Source organism: Stegodyphus dumicola, chromosome 4, assembly GCF_044657685.1.
Source record: "Stegodyphus dumicola isolate Sdum_Otavi_A_Nest chromosome 4, ASM4465768v1".
NCBI classification, from domain to species: domain Eukaryota; kingdom Metazoa; phylum Arthropoda; class Arachnida; order Araneae; family Eresidae; genus Stegodyphus; species Stegodyphus dumicola.
The window spans coordinates 10,166,996-10,183,360 of NC_140771.1; the positions used below are offsets into that span (position 1 = coordinate 10,166,996).

Consider the following 16,365-nt stretch of genomic DNA (forward strand, 5'->3'; position numbering starts at 1 on the left):
CATTATGAAAACTCAGCAAAGCAAAATATAAACAAATAGTAATTCTAACTAAATATTAAAAATAATATGACAGTTTAATTTCCTATAAAAGTTTCTCACAAAATTCAGATATATAAAGCAGTTTAATATAAACAGATTTAGATCATGAATGATAGCAAAATTTTAAGTGCTGCATATTTACAGATATCAATTCTCAAGTAGAACAAATAAACTACATAAAAGAATTATTAAGAAAATTTTTAGGGATTAAAAGTTTAATATTTCTGTTAAATTACTCAGCTAATGATACAGGTAAGAAAATAATTTATGATTCAGTGAATAGACATCATTTTAATATGCTTCAGGGTATTAAAATATGCAAACAGCCTCTTATATTAGAAAGCTTAATATCAAATAAATAAAGCTACTTTTTTAAAAAACACATACTTTTGAACTTTTCTTACTCTGGACAACTTTAAACTCAGAAAGAGAAAAACACAGAATAGGCAATACAAAAACTATCAATCAAACATTACAATAAATTTTGATAAGAAAACCTATTAACATTTCTGAGAATTGCTTCAGGATCCCATTCTAACATCTTGAAATTAAGTTACTTGGGTTTGCTTAAGTTGCTTGCTTGAGTTTTTGATAACTAATTTATAGGCATAATAAATATACCGACACCTATGTACTGTTAATTAGTGATTTTTTTCATCACTTTCTACAATTAAATTCGAATAATTTCAATAAAATACAATGTTAGAAATGTCAATACCTCTTTAAGTCTTGATTTTCTTCTGTCTGACAGAAGATTGTTGTTGTTGAGAGAAAGCTGTTGCTGAAGAGATGATGAACCCTCAACTTCAACTCTTGTTACAGGATGAGGATTAAAATTTGTATTATTCTGATTGTTTGTGTTGCCACCAGAACTACTCAAAATAGATGATGCTAATGAACTGTTAGAATTTTCATCTAAAGAAAAATGAATGAAAGATGAAGTTTAATGTTATTGATCAGGATATTACTGATTTTAATTTATTTCAATTTAAAAAGACAAATTATCTTTTATTGAATACTGAAGCTGAAATAAATAAAATAAAAATTAAAAAAAAAAAAAAACACCATACTGAATTATGCAATTCAGATTTTTCATTTAAACACAGTATGATAAATACATTCACTTGAATTAGTTAATTTTTTAGATATTTTTTTAGATATTTGGTCATCAATTGCCAATCATCCCTGCGGAATTCTAAACAAACTGGTCATCCATAATTTGCATTAAATTGTGCTTGGCTGATAAAATTCCGCATAATATTTTTACATACACACCCACAGGAGAGTACAAATCTTTTACAGAACAAAAAAAAAAAAAAAAAAAAAAAAAAGCTAAAATGTCTCAAGAATGACTTCTATCAGCAGCAAAAAGTTTTAATAATGCATATTTTATGTAATATCAGTTATCATCAAGAATATAAATTTTATCTCACTGGTATCTTTCATCTGTTTATAAACATTTTGCACCTACACATAAGCACCAAACTTTAATATTCTGTATATATTTTTCTCCTTTTTCATTTTAAAGTATTTACTTCTAAATTATTTTAATGTGACTAAGACATAAAAGACCAGTCATAAAAATATCTTCATAATTCAAAAAAGAAAAAAAAATTCTTAAGCTGTATACTTTATACTCTCTTCAGAATCTATTGGATAGAACAGCTTTCTTGATTATCACAGCTATAAAGTATGATTCAAGTAGTGAAAAGTGTACTTGAAAAAACATAAAAAAGTTTAAAATTTTGGCTAAATTTCATATGCATAATCTGAATAATTAACTACCTAATTAAGTTATGTTATTAGCATTTTACGTTTTTCTATACTATTTTCATTTACTTTTAATTATCACTTTTATAATGAGCTGGAAAATCATTTGATGCTATTCTCTAACAATGGATTAACCTTACTGGCATTTTGCAAAACAGTTAAGACCCATTTCATATAAGTTGCTTGCAGTTAATTGAATTAAACAGTATGTTTTAACTAGTTAGTTTAGAGAAATAATATAGTCATGCTATTATTTGCATTTTTATGTACCTGACTGTCAAATAGTTTAAGTTGTAAACAATAAAGAAAGACAATCTTGAAAAATAAATAAATAAATAAAAATTGCTGTCTTACAGACCACATCTACCTATTACATTATGGTAAATACTCTGATATGGATCAGAAAAACATGTCTATGCTTTTGCTTGTGACAATCAGAGAAAATAAGCATGTTTCTAAATACCTGAAAAAAATTATGGCATAAAAATAACACATTGACGTATAAACCAGTACATTTATGATTCACACATGTTTAAACAAACCTTGAGTGCTGACATCTTCACCTTCAGGCATACTTCCATGGCTAGGATTCAGACGGTAATGCCGAGACAGGCCACCTCTACCTATGTATGCTTTGCTACAGGAAGCACAAGAATAATTTCTTTGTTTTGCTGTAGAAACACCTAAAAACCATACAGGCTTCACAATCAAATCCTTAAACATATATCAACTACTTTAAATCTTTTTGCAATTTATAATTTCTTTCAAAAAGACATATATTTACAAAGCTATATCAATATTATATTTCATACTTTTGGTTTAAAATAAGAATTTTACAGAAAATGTGATATAGTTCAAAATTTTTGGTGTACAAAACAAATTCTTATAACAAAACTAAAAAAATAAAATTTTATTTATAAATTTTAATTTTGAACAAATAAAAATGACATACTTGCTTTTACTATTACCTACACAAATATACAGTTCAATATTTCTCTGCTTATGCCCAACTGCACTATTTTAAAACATTTGTTTAAATTTCCTATGCAATTACAAAAATTTTGCCAAGATACAGTTTTATTATCATATTTCAAAAAGAGAACAACATTGACAGATTCAATACCCTATTTTTTCCCTCCTTTATCTACTCAGCCTGCATAATAAAATAAAATCAAATTATATTTCAACTGTAAAGAGAGCAAAGAAGTGAACAATTATCAAGGACTCTGACATTTTGGAGCTTTCAAAATTATTGTATGTGATAGTGTGGAGAACTATCTGTCATTCTTGCATTTTAACCCTTTCAGCTCTGATGGTGGCATTTGCCTCCAAATGTAGAGATACATTTATTTAGTAATAGAGATCATTTCATTATTCATCACAAGAGGTCTCATTTAACAGCTTTAAAGCATGTGTTTTCTCAACTTTTTGTCAATATGATTGATCCTCATAGGGGAAGTTAAACGGAAGCAGTCTGATGTCACTATGTTGCATCAGCTCGGACATCGCCTGTTTAAAACTGTAATTCATTCTGTTGCCAGGCTATATTCTAGGAATGTGGATGACCCAAACTAATTAAAATTACATACATTTGCCTTCTAGTAAAGCACTGTCAAAGTCAAACTGGCGGTGAAGTAATTTTATTTTGCCCGCAAATACATTTCCCATAAATTAATTAGCATTATTATAATAAGAATTTGAAAAAAACGTTTAAGGTTTTAAAAGTTTGAAGTCCAGGTTTATGTTATTTTGATTACAAAAAAAAAAAAAAAAACAAATGTGAATAACTTTTAGGAAAATCTAGAAATGGAGCTAATTAATTTACACTGTAACATAAATCTTATTCAAAGATTTGAAGATATTTGAAATTTGATTAACCCTCTGACAACTTCATTTGTAGACCGAAATCGCTTCCAAATTTTTTTTTTATAATTGAAAAAAATGCACTTTTTTTTTCCTAGAAAATATTTTTTATATAGATTTTTATCATGAGAAACTAAGTTGCCAGAAAAATCAATTTCAGACGTAATAACACACACACACAAAAAAAAAAAAAAAAAAAAAAAAAAAAACTTTTTAAAAATAAATTTCAGTCGAATTACAGTTAATTTCTATTTATTGCATAATATAAAAAAGTAAAATGTATAAAATTTAAGAAAATATAAAGTGCTGAGGGAAAAATACTTTAGAAATGCAGTTTAGTATGACAGAGTTCAAAACAGGGTTTAAGGCAAAGTCCAATTTCACAGTCTTTGCACCAGATTCAATAAATCTAATTAATAATTGCATAATCAAGATAATTACGGAACATTTTCTAGCAGCTATTTCTGTAAGAAAAAAGCGGCAAAAACTGAAGTTTGAGCAGTAATACCATGTGCCTTCAAATGCCGCAATTTAGTAGACAACTAACAATATCTGTTGGCCAAAACATAAACTAAACGTCTAATACTGTATATAATTTATTTCAATGGTTAAACGGGGAAAAAACGGGATGCGCTCCTCAATGAAGGAAGAAAGACATATGCCCGCGGAAATCGCGGGATGAGCGAATTTTGCTACATTTGAGACACGCGGAAATCGCGGGATGATCAGCCAGAGGGTTAACTTGCATTAGCACTTGTCAAAAGATAAATACTTTCAGTTACAAATTTCTGTAATAAGAATACTCACTTTTATTTTTGAGTATATTTACATGAAAACAGTTCTTTTTCATAACTGAAAATTAAGTCTGCGAAATGAACCAGGCTGTTGATGAATACCTGCAATTTATGATTATACTTTCTAGTAATTTCCCTCCAAGATTATAGAAAAAAGTTCTTTTTCATAACTGAAAATTAAGTCTGCGAAATGAACCAGACTGTTGATAAATATCTGCAATTTATGATTATACTTTAGTAATTTCCTTCCAAGATTATACACTTCATCAAAATTGAAACATCATGATGTATTGTAGCTGATAAGTGCAGTAATAAAAAACAAAGATGCTTACAATAATTTACACAAAAATATTTTTTTTTTTTTCTGTTTGTGTCATAGAAAAATCTAATAGAGATAATAAATAAAAGAGAGCAACTGCAAATACAAGCCTGACCCTCAGAGAATTTTGGAAGGATTGCACAGTCATTAGGGTTTTTTTGAAGCAGAAGTCATGAAAAACGAACAAAGCCCTCGCCGGGACTCGAACCATGGACTTCTCAAATAGGCGCTGAGTGTGCTGCCCAGTACACCATGAAGGTAGGCGGTGGGAGAAAACCTTACATACTACCACTATTAAAGGGTGATTACGGATTAGAGGACCCAATCACCAAATCCTGGTGGTGGAGAATCATCATCTACCATCTTTTTTAGTTCAGGTGCTACTGTAGAGACATTAGATTGTAAGGATTATGTTAATTTACCTTACAGTTAAATTTTGAGTTAAAATTACTTAATATCCCTAATAACCTATCCTTTCTTAATTTCAAGCTTACAACTTCCGCCCAGAACATATTTGTAGAATCGTGGTTGAATACAAATGAGGAGAAGTATTTAACTGTGAAGTTCTAATGACTTCATTAGAGAGAACCAGTGACTCTGACTAGTGCATGTTTGCCTTTTTAGGATACTCTTTCTTAAGCTATTATTACGCTCGACCATACTTTAGGCCCTTGATAGCTTCACCGTTATTTAGCATACAGGGGCCAACTCAAAGGAGTTAGAATCATGATAGCTTCGGCTATATCTTTTTAGTTAAGATTAGTTAAGTTTAATTTCTTAGGTCCTGAGTTCAAGCCCGAGTAGAGGCTTTATTGTAAAACTCCAAGAAGGAGTTCTGTGAATTTAATTTGGAATAATAAAGGGTACTTGACCCTTTTCAAGTTTCATTTTCTGTCTCACGAACTCAAGCGATTATTCGCTTACCAGTTCTTAAGATTCTTCAACTTCAACTGTAACTTAAAAGTAAGGTTAGAATCTTGCAAGATATTTTTTTAAAGCAGAAGAGATGAAAAATGAATAATTCCCTGGCCGGGACTCGTACCATGGACCTCTCAAATACGCACCAAGCGTGCTTACCATTGCACCATGAAGGCATGCTAAGACGGTGGGAGAAATATCTTATAGGATCACTTCAATATCCTAAATTGTTTAAACCTCACTAATAAGACTTGGGAAGAAGTCTCAGTGAGAACCCTGAATTCAGCATGGAAAAACCTGTGGCCTCAGAGTATTCCTGACTTAGGTTTCAATCCTCAACCTGTGGACAACACAGTACAGCTAAGTTGAAGAAATTGTATCTCTGGGGAAAAATGGAATTGCAGCAAGAGGTGGTAGAAGACCTTTCGTTAAGGAAGAAGGGAACAGGAGATAATGCCCTCTCTTCCAGTAAGATTAAAGAAGTTTTGACAAAGTGGGAAGAAGTGATAAATTTCTTTGAAGAAAATCACCCTTATAAAGCAGTGTATGGGTGCACCATGAACCTGTCTAATGACAATGTAATGTTGCATTTTAGATGCATCTTAAAAAGAAGGCAGAAGCAAGTGTTGTTAGAGAAGTGTTTGATAAAGCAACTTGCAACTGAAAGAAAGTTAAGGGATTCTGACCCAGAACCTGCTTCCAATGGGATAAAATTCCCAAGAAAAGAGCCTTCCTGAATTAGAGGGGGACTCCATTCCCACAGTAACCCGTTCCGTCTTTCCCACATTCTTATTGCTGGCCAGGACTTTCCAGAAAGGTAAACTACAGTTAGATTATTTACCAGTGTTAAGAAATTAGAAAATATTATTTTTATGTTGATATTTTTGGGGTGAAGAACAGACTCACTGGATTTTCATTATTTGCAAAGGGGAAGTTTGTTTCTAGATACAAGAAATTCGCCATATAATGTCAGTGCTGGAACGAATTAAACTCATATCTCAAGGTTCCACTGTATGCATTTTTGCACTGTAGAAAAGTGCTATAAAATTCATGGAAATGAGAAAGGTAGGGATATTGTATTTCATATTTTTCCAAAGGACAGTTTGCTTTTGGAGAAAGCAATGGATACATGTGTTGAAGACAGGATTCGATTATCTGAATAACACAAGAATTTGCAGCAAACATGTTCTGTGCAGTGATTGTGAAAGTGACATCACTTGTTTGGATTGCTGTGAAACTGTTAAAATCTGATACTGTGCGAAGAAAAGAAAAATAATGTTGAGTGCTTTTTAAAGACTACATTAAATTAAGTTTGAAAAAATTCATCTTAACTGATTACAAAAATGATAGGAATAATAAATTAGATATGAACAATTTTAAAATAAAACACACAAACAATGATTTAAATACTGTTGAATGACTTAATTGTAAAAATAAACAAGAATGCATTGATAATTTATAAAAAGCAAAGCCAGCTCAGCATTTTAGGTAATTCATAATTGCAACAATTAATGCATTTTTGCAAAGTGAAGACCTTCCTTCTTTGCTCCTCTTTTGAATGATTAAGTAATTCTCTTTAGATACTGTGAGGAGAGTTGTTTTGTCAAACTTAAGACAATGATCCTGTATTTATTTGTATGGATGTGAGTATAAGTTATACAATTATTTTAAAAATATGTCTTATTATTTCAAATCAGAAGAGAGATGCAAAATTTATAATTAGGTCAAAAAAGCAATCTTAGGTTAGATTAAATTTCAAAAATAAAACTATCGATTTCAAGGGCAATCAAACATTAAGTTCCTCTTCTTCAGCTGCAGAAATAAAAAATGACATATATGTTCAAAACTCGCCAATCTAAGGTTGGTTTTTTTTTTTTTTTTTGCCTAATTCTAAAAAGCAGGCTGTTATTAAACATTAACATAATTCTTCCACTTAATACACAAATGAAGAAAAGAGAATTAATTCCAGTTTTTTTCTTTCATGATTTAATAATAAACGCAAAGGGAAAAAAGGAACCTGCAATTTGAAAGAAAACAAACTACAGTGCATTTTTAATCTCTCAATTTATAATAATCTACAAAATAATTAATAATTAAGTATTATTAACTCTTTAAATGTTACAAATGCATACAGAATAACATCTTCTCTTCTAAATTATAGCTATTTTTTCATGCACAGTTACTTTAAGGTTATTTTTTCAAATTTAAAACAATTTTTTTGTTGTGAATTGCTTCTTTGAAGTCAGTATCAACATGACTACCTCATCATGACTCACTTCCTATTTCAGAGGGAAAAGCTTCTACAAGCCAGGGCCTTCTCCTCTAAGTCCTGCCTATACACAATATTTTGTAGATTATTTTTTTTTTTTTTTTTTTTTTTTCATATGTTAAAAAAAGTCCAGGGTTGAAAGGATTATTGATACTTTCAGATTATTAAGGTGATCAAAATATTTAACACCAATTAACATTCAAGTTTAATATTATTACCATTAGAGATGATAGTACCAAAATACATAAGCTCAGAAATGCCCGTGAAAATAAAAGAATTTATTTGCAGTGAAAGGAGGATTATGTGCTCCACTGCCATACATTTTCATTTTACTCTCATTAATGGTTAGCCCAGTGTCTCTAGTTGCAGACTTTCGAGAAAAGTCTGCACAAGTCATCCAGCAAACATTATAATTTTATAGATCTCTGAGAAAATGGTACCTCTAGTTATAATTTCAGCATCTCTAATAGTCTTTTAACCTTTTGAAGATGGGATGGCGATTATAGTGGCCTCTTTGAAAAGACGGGTTATCCACTTTAGTAGCCATGTCTTTTTTCCTCATTTTCCAGTCTCAAAAGTGGGGTGAAATGTCAAATTTGACGTCCCTAGGGCTTTAACCACTTATCTCTTTCAAAGGTCTTCCTTTTGCGACATAGATGCACCCTCTGAGAATCCATTAAACTACACACAAGAATCTTCATTGCAAATAGTAGGTGATTTCTTAAAGGGGGGGAAGCATTCGGTTCAAGATTCCCCGTCCTTTGGTAGCTTTTACTGCTACCAAAGACCCGGCCTCAAAAGGTTAATTTAAAATATCCGCTCCATCAACTTAGTAGCAATGTTCGCTAATCATTATATCAACCAGGTACAAAATAATGCGACGAAATATGTTTAATTACATTTCTAAGCTAATAACAATCAAAATTTTAAGATCAGTTTCAGTTTAAAATACAGAAAGGCAAACTTGATAAAACATTGCCAAATCTGAGTCTTTGTACTTTTGACAAGCTTAGGAAAACATCCCCTTAGTGTAACTACTATTCTGAACACACTATCATTTCGCTAAGAAATCTGTATGAAAACATCATATAGAGTCTTTCAGCATATCGGTTAAAACCTTTCAGGAGCGATGGAGTACACGTACATTATGGGAAATATGGGAAAAAAATTTTTTCCCCCCTCAACATTTTTTTCCAACAATATGCTAGCCGAATTACGCTTATGCTAGAACTTTTATGGAACAAATGTGCTTAATCATGACGAAGATTAGGTGCGAAATTGGGAGAAAGTGCAGAATCGGCCACTGCTTGCGCGTTTTTAAGAACTGCACATACACAGTATCCATGTACACGTCGACCTATTTTCACTTTAAAAAAAATCCCAGAATTTCACAAAAATAGCATTGCACACACTCTTGACTTTATCCATGTACACTGCTAAAGTCCTAGCTAGTAACCTTTACCGCCTTACTAAAATGTTACCATATTCCAAAGATTAGCCTCCTAGGGTTATAGTTTTTAAAATAAGATTGTATTATCTGATGACAGTACACTTAATGTATTCATCCAGTTATAAAATGGTGTGTCACATAAAGAATTAATTATACAATTAGCAACATTTAGTTTAGCAGAAGTTGTTCTAGTGATGGCAAATACTGATTCTACAGTTATTAAGCAATAATCTTAGGTAGGCTCTAGTGTAGAATTGGGTGCCCCTTCAATTAGCGACAACTTTTTAAAAATTTTGCCGATGAAACCTCACTTCTGGTTACCATGATAGTTTTACATTTGTTTTAGCTTCCTGATTTTATTTAAATGAAAATAGATTGATGTGTACATGGATAAATTTAAGGCAGTGCGCAATGCCTAATTTGTGCAATTCTAGTAAGTTTTTTTGGTTGATCTTTACAATATGGTAACTGGTAGTTTGGCGACATTTTGGAGGCGATAAAGGTTACTACCTGGGACTTTGGTAATAATGTGAGCAGTACTCAGTTCCGATTACGCATTATTTTGTGTGAGGGAAATGAGAGATCATGGGATATGTCATGTGATATTAATGGACGAATTACGGTTCTTTAATCGGAAAAGGGGGGAAATCGGGAAAAAATCTGGAAATTTTGTATTTGGTTTATTCTGTGTTGTGTGAAACAGTGTTCGTGAATTTTTGGATCCCATGGCCGTAACTAAAGAAAAGTTTATCGGACACGTAATCAAGATTCTGAAGAAGATTAGGTAAGTTAGTATTTTTAATTATTTGAGGATATTATTTTTATGCATTGTTGTAAATGTAAGGTGGAAAGGAATTTGGTATTATTGGGAAAATTGTTATTAGCAATGATTTAGTTTAAAGTAATTAGGATTGTAAGGTAATTTTTATTAATTTAATGTATGTGCTCATTTATATTTTAAGTAGTGTTTTTGAATTTAATTATATTTTAATGAAATGATAGTTATTTTGTGAATTTTATGCTTGTAGGAATTTGGTATACGTTTAAGTTGAAATAAACGTGCATGGAAATAATTTAAATATTTTATACTAAATATTTGTAATGCTTCATGTATGAATTCGTTGGTGACGTGTATAATGTAATAGATGATTTAGAGGTAAAAGTGTTTGGATATTTTATTTATTTTATATGTGGAAATGTTCATATTTGGAAAGGGTAAATACTTTTTCGCGATCATGTAATTTCATATATGTTCTTTTTACCGGGTTTAAAGATTGAGAAAATTGTCATGTATTTTCGTGAAATTTTTTTAATTTATGAGAAAAAAGCAGTGTACATGGATATAGTGAAGAGTGTGCGCAATGCCATTTTTGTGCAATTCTGGGATGTTTTTTTAAGTAAAAATAAGTCGACGTGTACATGGTTCAGTGATATTTTAATGAAATGATAGTTATTTTGTGAATTTTATGCTTGTAGGAATTTAGTATACGTTTAAGTTGAAATAAACGTGCATGGAAATAATTTAAATATTTGATACTAAATATTTGTAATGCTTCATGTATGAATTCGTTGGTGACGTGTATAATATAATAGATGATTTAGAGGTAAAAGTTTTTGGATATTTTATTTATTTTATATGTGGAAATGTTCATATTTGTAAAGGGTAAATACTTTTTCGCGATCATGTAATTTCATATATGTTCTTTTTACCGGGTTTAAAGATTGAGAAAATTGTCATGTATTTTTGTGAAATTTTTCTGATTTATGAGAAAAAAGTAGTGTACATGGATATAGTGAAGAGTGTGCGCAATGCCGTTTTTGTGCAATTCTGGGATGTTTTTTTAAGTAAAAATAAGTCGGCGTGTACATGGTTTATGTGTATGTGCTATTTTAAAAATGCGTAAGGAGGATGGTATTGTGCAGTTTTTCCTAATTTTGCAGTGAATATTTGTCATGATTAAGCAGTTTTGTTTCATAAAATTTCTAGCATAAGTGTAATTCGGCTAGTAGATTGTTGGAAGAAGTGTTCAGGAGATAAAAATAAAAGAAACATGTCTTTACTTCGTGAAGACAAAATGGCGGCGGGGAAAAAAAAATAGAGGGTTGCTGTAGGAGAGTTGGTCGCCAAATTTTCGCCAAAAAATCGCCAAGTTACCATAATGTAAAGATCAACCGTTTTTTTAAGTGAAAACAGATCGATGTGTACATGGACACAGAGTTTGCGCAATTCTTTGACTTCTTATTTTGGTTTTGTGTAGTGGCCATCTTGAAATTGTGCCTTCCTGGCGACGATCTTGGCATAAAAAAAAAAGGAGTTGCCAAGAAACAAGGGGCGCCCAATTGTAAACTTTTACCCCTTAACATACCATGCATAAAATCTTAGTACAACTATACAAACCTAAAACTATACAACTGTAATTTCAAATAAAATCTAAAATGCTTACTGAGTTTCATAACTACGTAGCAAGACTTCAGATCTATTTTTCAGGTGTTATAATTTTAATTTTAGTCCTCAGATGCTTTTATCCTTATATTTGCTATATCAGCTCCTATAGAAGTTATTTAAATGACTAGAGAATAATATATCATTTCTATTGATGAATTACTCCAACAATGAGTTTAACATATTCATCTTTTATATATATATATATATATATTAGCAACATCACTTAAAATAAATAAATTAACAACAGATTACATTACATTAGCTATTAAAATAATATATCAATCTGGAGCAATAATATATTTACCTCCCAAACATACTTTAGCAAGTCAGAAACCAATGCCACCACAAATAATTATAGAATGTTTAAAAAGGAATAAAATAAAATAAAGACTAAAAAATCATAATGCAAGCTGAATTCAAAACTGTTAATTGGCATGGAAAATGGTAATAAGACACACTTGAGTTACATCAGTCTCTCGATAAATACAGAAATAATAATTACCTGGTGGTAAGCTGTTAGTTTTATTTGACCTACTCCCACTTTCATCATCACTCACATGATAATCTGAGTAACCACCATCAGAATCATCGTATGGTTCTTCATTGAAATCTAGATGATGAATTCGTTTATAGTCTTTTACCATATAAGATGGAGGTTTTGATATTCGACCAGATCTTGTTCTGGGCCTGTGTTTTTTCTTTTCCTCACGTTCTTCTTTCGATAATGCAGGATTTCCTTTTTCATCATCATCTATTCTTTTATTCAAAGATTTCCTGGGTCTCCCTCTCCCTCTGCTAGAATTATGTCCATGGACAACAGGCTTAGCATTTGTTTCGGCATTAGATTTTTTGTTCTGCAACTCTGATGGATGAACAACTCGACAAACAATTCGCGTATTAGTGGATGGATCATATAATACAGATTTTCCTCCATTCTGTATCACTTTCCTAGCATGCTGCCTTTGTAATACATGAGTAATCTGCTGCAATTGCGCTGGTGTAAGCACTTGAGTAGAATGATATTTATCACCATTCTGAATGATTTGTATTGGATTTTCCACAGATCCCAATGGAGCTGTAGTCTGTTTGACAGGAAGTTTTAATTGAGTTATGTCAAAACTACTTGATGATGATGATGATGATGATGAAGAAAGAATGGATGTTGATGGGGGAAGAACTGTTTCTTTAACTTTTAATACATACTGTGAACTGAGTGTGTTTTTAATGGGTGATTCTATCAAAGAACTGTCTGAGCATACAGTGTTTTCTGAATTTATTTGAGAATTACTGCTAATTGCCTTTGTATCAGCAAATACTTCAACACTGCTGCTATTGCCCATACAACTAAGTAACTGCATATCATTACTGAGGCAGATTTTGTTTGATTCTTCAGAATAGGGAGGTGGTTGAGGTTGAAGAATTTGAGAAACATTTAAATCTGGAACAGTATTATTTCCATTTAGTGATACAGTTTGTAAATCTTTCCTTGCGACATCAGTATTCACAACTATACTGTCAATCGAATCAATATTCTGAGTATTAACGACATCACTAGATGATACTATACTGTCTGAATTTGTAGAATTGATATATGAATGATCATTGAGATGCTGAATATTATCCTTTAAAACAGAATTCTGTACATGGCTAAAATTAGACTGATCATATCCATCAGCTTCGTTTAAAGCTTGCTGCAAGATATCAGTAGAAATCACGTCTTTTGCAGCTTTCGATGTGAGAGTATCAGAATAACCATCTAACCGAGCAGCACTTTCGGTTGGTGGCATGCCTGTGTTTACTATTGATGTTTGTTGTGAAACTTCGTCCGCCATATTAGTTACAATCTTATTATTTCTCATCATGATCAAACTTTTCTCACACAAAAGTACTTCATTTAACAACGCCTCAAAAACTTAAAAAATGCAATTAATTTTTTGAAAACATGAAGGCAAGTTCTTGAAATTTACGTCATTTCAAATATTAATCAACAAACTTCCACCGTCGCACTTTTAATTTCATAACCATTGCCAATACAATTGAAATAATACATACAAATTTGAAAATGAAAACGGTAAGATTTTAATTTATAATCCGCCTTGAAAAATTAATGACTTTTAAATAATTGGTATGTGTTATGAAATTTATGAAGTTAGAATCATAAATTTCTGTCAAGGTCAAGTAAGACGTTGCATGTCATTACGACTAATACTTGTCGTAATCGAGGTCGAGAAACTGGTTGTGATACAGATAAAATTTGACAAAAGACTTCAGAGTCGATTCATTCCTGCTTAAGGCTGCTCACCAAATTTCTGTGAGGCAAGAATGGAGTACTGGGTAGTGTAAAAGAGCTGAGGAGTAATCATGATAAAAGAAAGAAGTTATAATAAGTTTTATGGCAAGATTTATTTCTGTTGTTAAAAAAAAAAATAGTAGTATTGTCTTCATGAAATAAGGAAATATATATTTAAAAACATACGTGCTTGGTCTTTTGCAAATGACAACCACTATTTCAACAATGCCTGCAACAATTCAACCTGCAATTTACTCAAGGCAGATACTTTCCTACAGTATTTTAAAATAACTCGCTTTCTCAGGAAAAATAAAGAAGTATATGAAGTTTACCTGGAGCATACTTTTGATATAAGATTAGTTTTGAAATACGAATCTGATATAGAATTAGTTACCAATAGTAATTTTTGATTAACTAGTAACAAGCATATTTACAGTTTTTATCGGAGATGGGATAAACTTGTCATTGCTATCAAAATTATAGGGTTACACTTAATAACATTATCGAAGCGAGTTAGCGCTATGTTTGAGATCAACGACAGAGCCTCGAAACTGTAGTAACCTTTTATTAAAACAGAACTTAAAAAATTAGTGCATGCTTTTATGCTATAATGACCACAACTAGTGGTGATACAAAACAAATAGAGCAGTTCAATTTAACTTAAACATTGAACTGCAATCAAACATTATACAATTAAATACTATAATAGACGCTGCGTCAATGACTATACTGAAGAGCCGGAAAGAAAGTCCCGGCAGCGAGATACCGCCAAACAGAATAATTACAACTATTAGAGCTAGCAGGAAACTAAACATGTACCCCACACGATGCCCGAAACCCACTCTGCATGAAATCCAAAAACCTCATCTTCAATACTCAACACTAATTTGAAGTCTGATGAGGAATACGGAAAAGAGAAGTTACAGTAAATATTGAGATGATAAGTAATTAGTTAATTGACATAAGAATCCCCACATTTTGTCTATCAGGATTTAACCGCAACGAAAGTCTTTAATGATCTTGCTGAGATTTTAAATTCTAAACCTATAACATGAGCCAAATTTTACAAACATATGTTTAAGAGTCTAAAACTAAATTAAAATTTTTACAGAAGATTCAATTTTCATATGTAGATGTTAATATCATCATGATTTTATCTTTGAATCATATCTTCTTCTAAGCATCTGGAAGGATAAACATCTTCGTGTAGAACTGAAAATTCTACGTAACCGGTGCACGTAGGTGAAGACCGATGTGTATTGAAGTTATATTTATTACAGTAGAGGAAATGATATAATATCTTTGATATAATAGTTGACAGATTATTATAACTTTACAGATAATTTGAATATTGGTTATCTGGTCCTTAAATATGCTTTTAGATACGCGTTGAATATATGAAATATGAATATCATTATTTTTTGGACAGCTGAATGTAATTTTTAAACAATTCCTGAACATTCAGTCTATGTTCTGTAAATGATCTAAGTTATCCAACTTTTCTTCTTGTTCGAATTGTATAATTGTACAATTATTTATACGAAACGGATGGATGTTAAGAGTAATGAACATCGAATATGGAAGTGCAAATAGTTTTGCGCAGTAAAAAATGCTAAGTAATACGAGTCCAAAATTTAATTGATCTGATGTAATAGTTCGGATACCCAAAACATGATATTCAGTTTTCTGAGAAAACAGAAGAAATGTATAGTTATGTGTTAAATCTAGTTGATTAATATGTCTTCAAGTTCGACTGATGTGACACAACTTCGGAAATAATATGAAAGTGAAGAAAATTTTCTATGAGAACTGAGATTTTTAAGACATTTTTGTATTTTCATAGCTGTTTTGCAGCATGTAAAGTCCTCAAGCATTTATAGTATACCGTAATTATTCCTAAATGTTTATGAAAGATGATAAATATTTGATTTTTTTGTTAAAAGTTTTGGTATTATATAATAAACATCTGTAATAAAACTTGAATGGTACTCCCTAAGTAATATGAAATGTAGACATTTTTTGAAAAAGAATGGAATATGTTCTAACAATCTATAGGATAAAACGCATTGTCAAATCAAAGGTGCTCAAGGCTTTTGCCAACGACAGAACGATTAATTTCGCGGGCTTGGGCTGATTATAGGTCAGAAAAGTGGGCATTAGTCAACAACAACAACAGAATGAAAGGATAAAAATCATGTGTGGAATTC

At 31.1% G+C, this 16,365-nt stretch overlaps 1 protein-coding gene across 1 annotated transcript in view; it reads right to left on the reverse strand.

Annotated features, from left to right (window-relative positions):
• The window catches only part of LOC118187700 (uncharacterized), a 37,377-nt gene extending 23,466 nt beyond the window's left edge, over positions 1–13,911 (reverse strand). The window contains exons 1-3 of the mRNA XM_085814538.1: positions 12,371–13,911; positions 2,352–2,492; positions 758–954 (exon numbers count right to left, since the gene is read on the reverse strand). Of these exons, the coding sequence (XP_085670664.1) occupies positions 758–954; positions 2,352–2,492; positions 12,371–13,730 (1,698 nt within the window). The 5' untranslated portion in view covers positions 13,731–13,911. The remainder of the gene's footprint in view (positions 1–757; positions 955–2,351; positions 2,493–12,370) is intronic.
• Between the last annotated feature and the right edge of the window lie 2,454 nt (positions 13,912–16,365).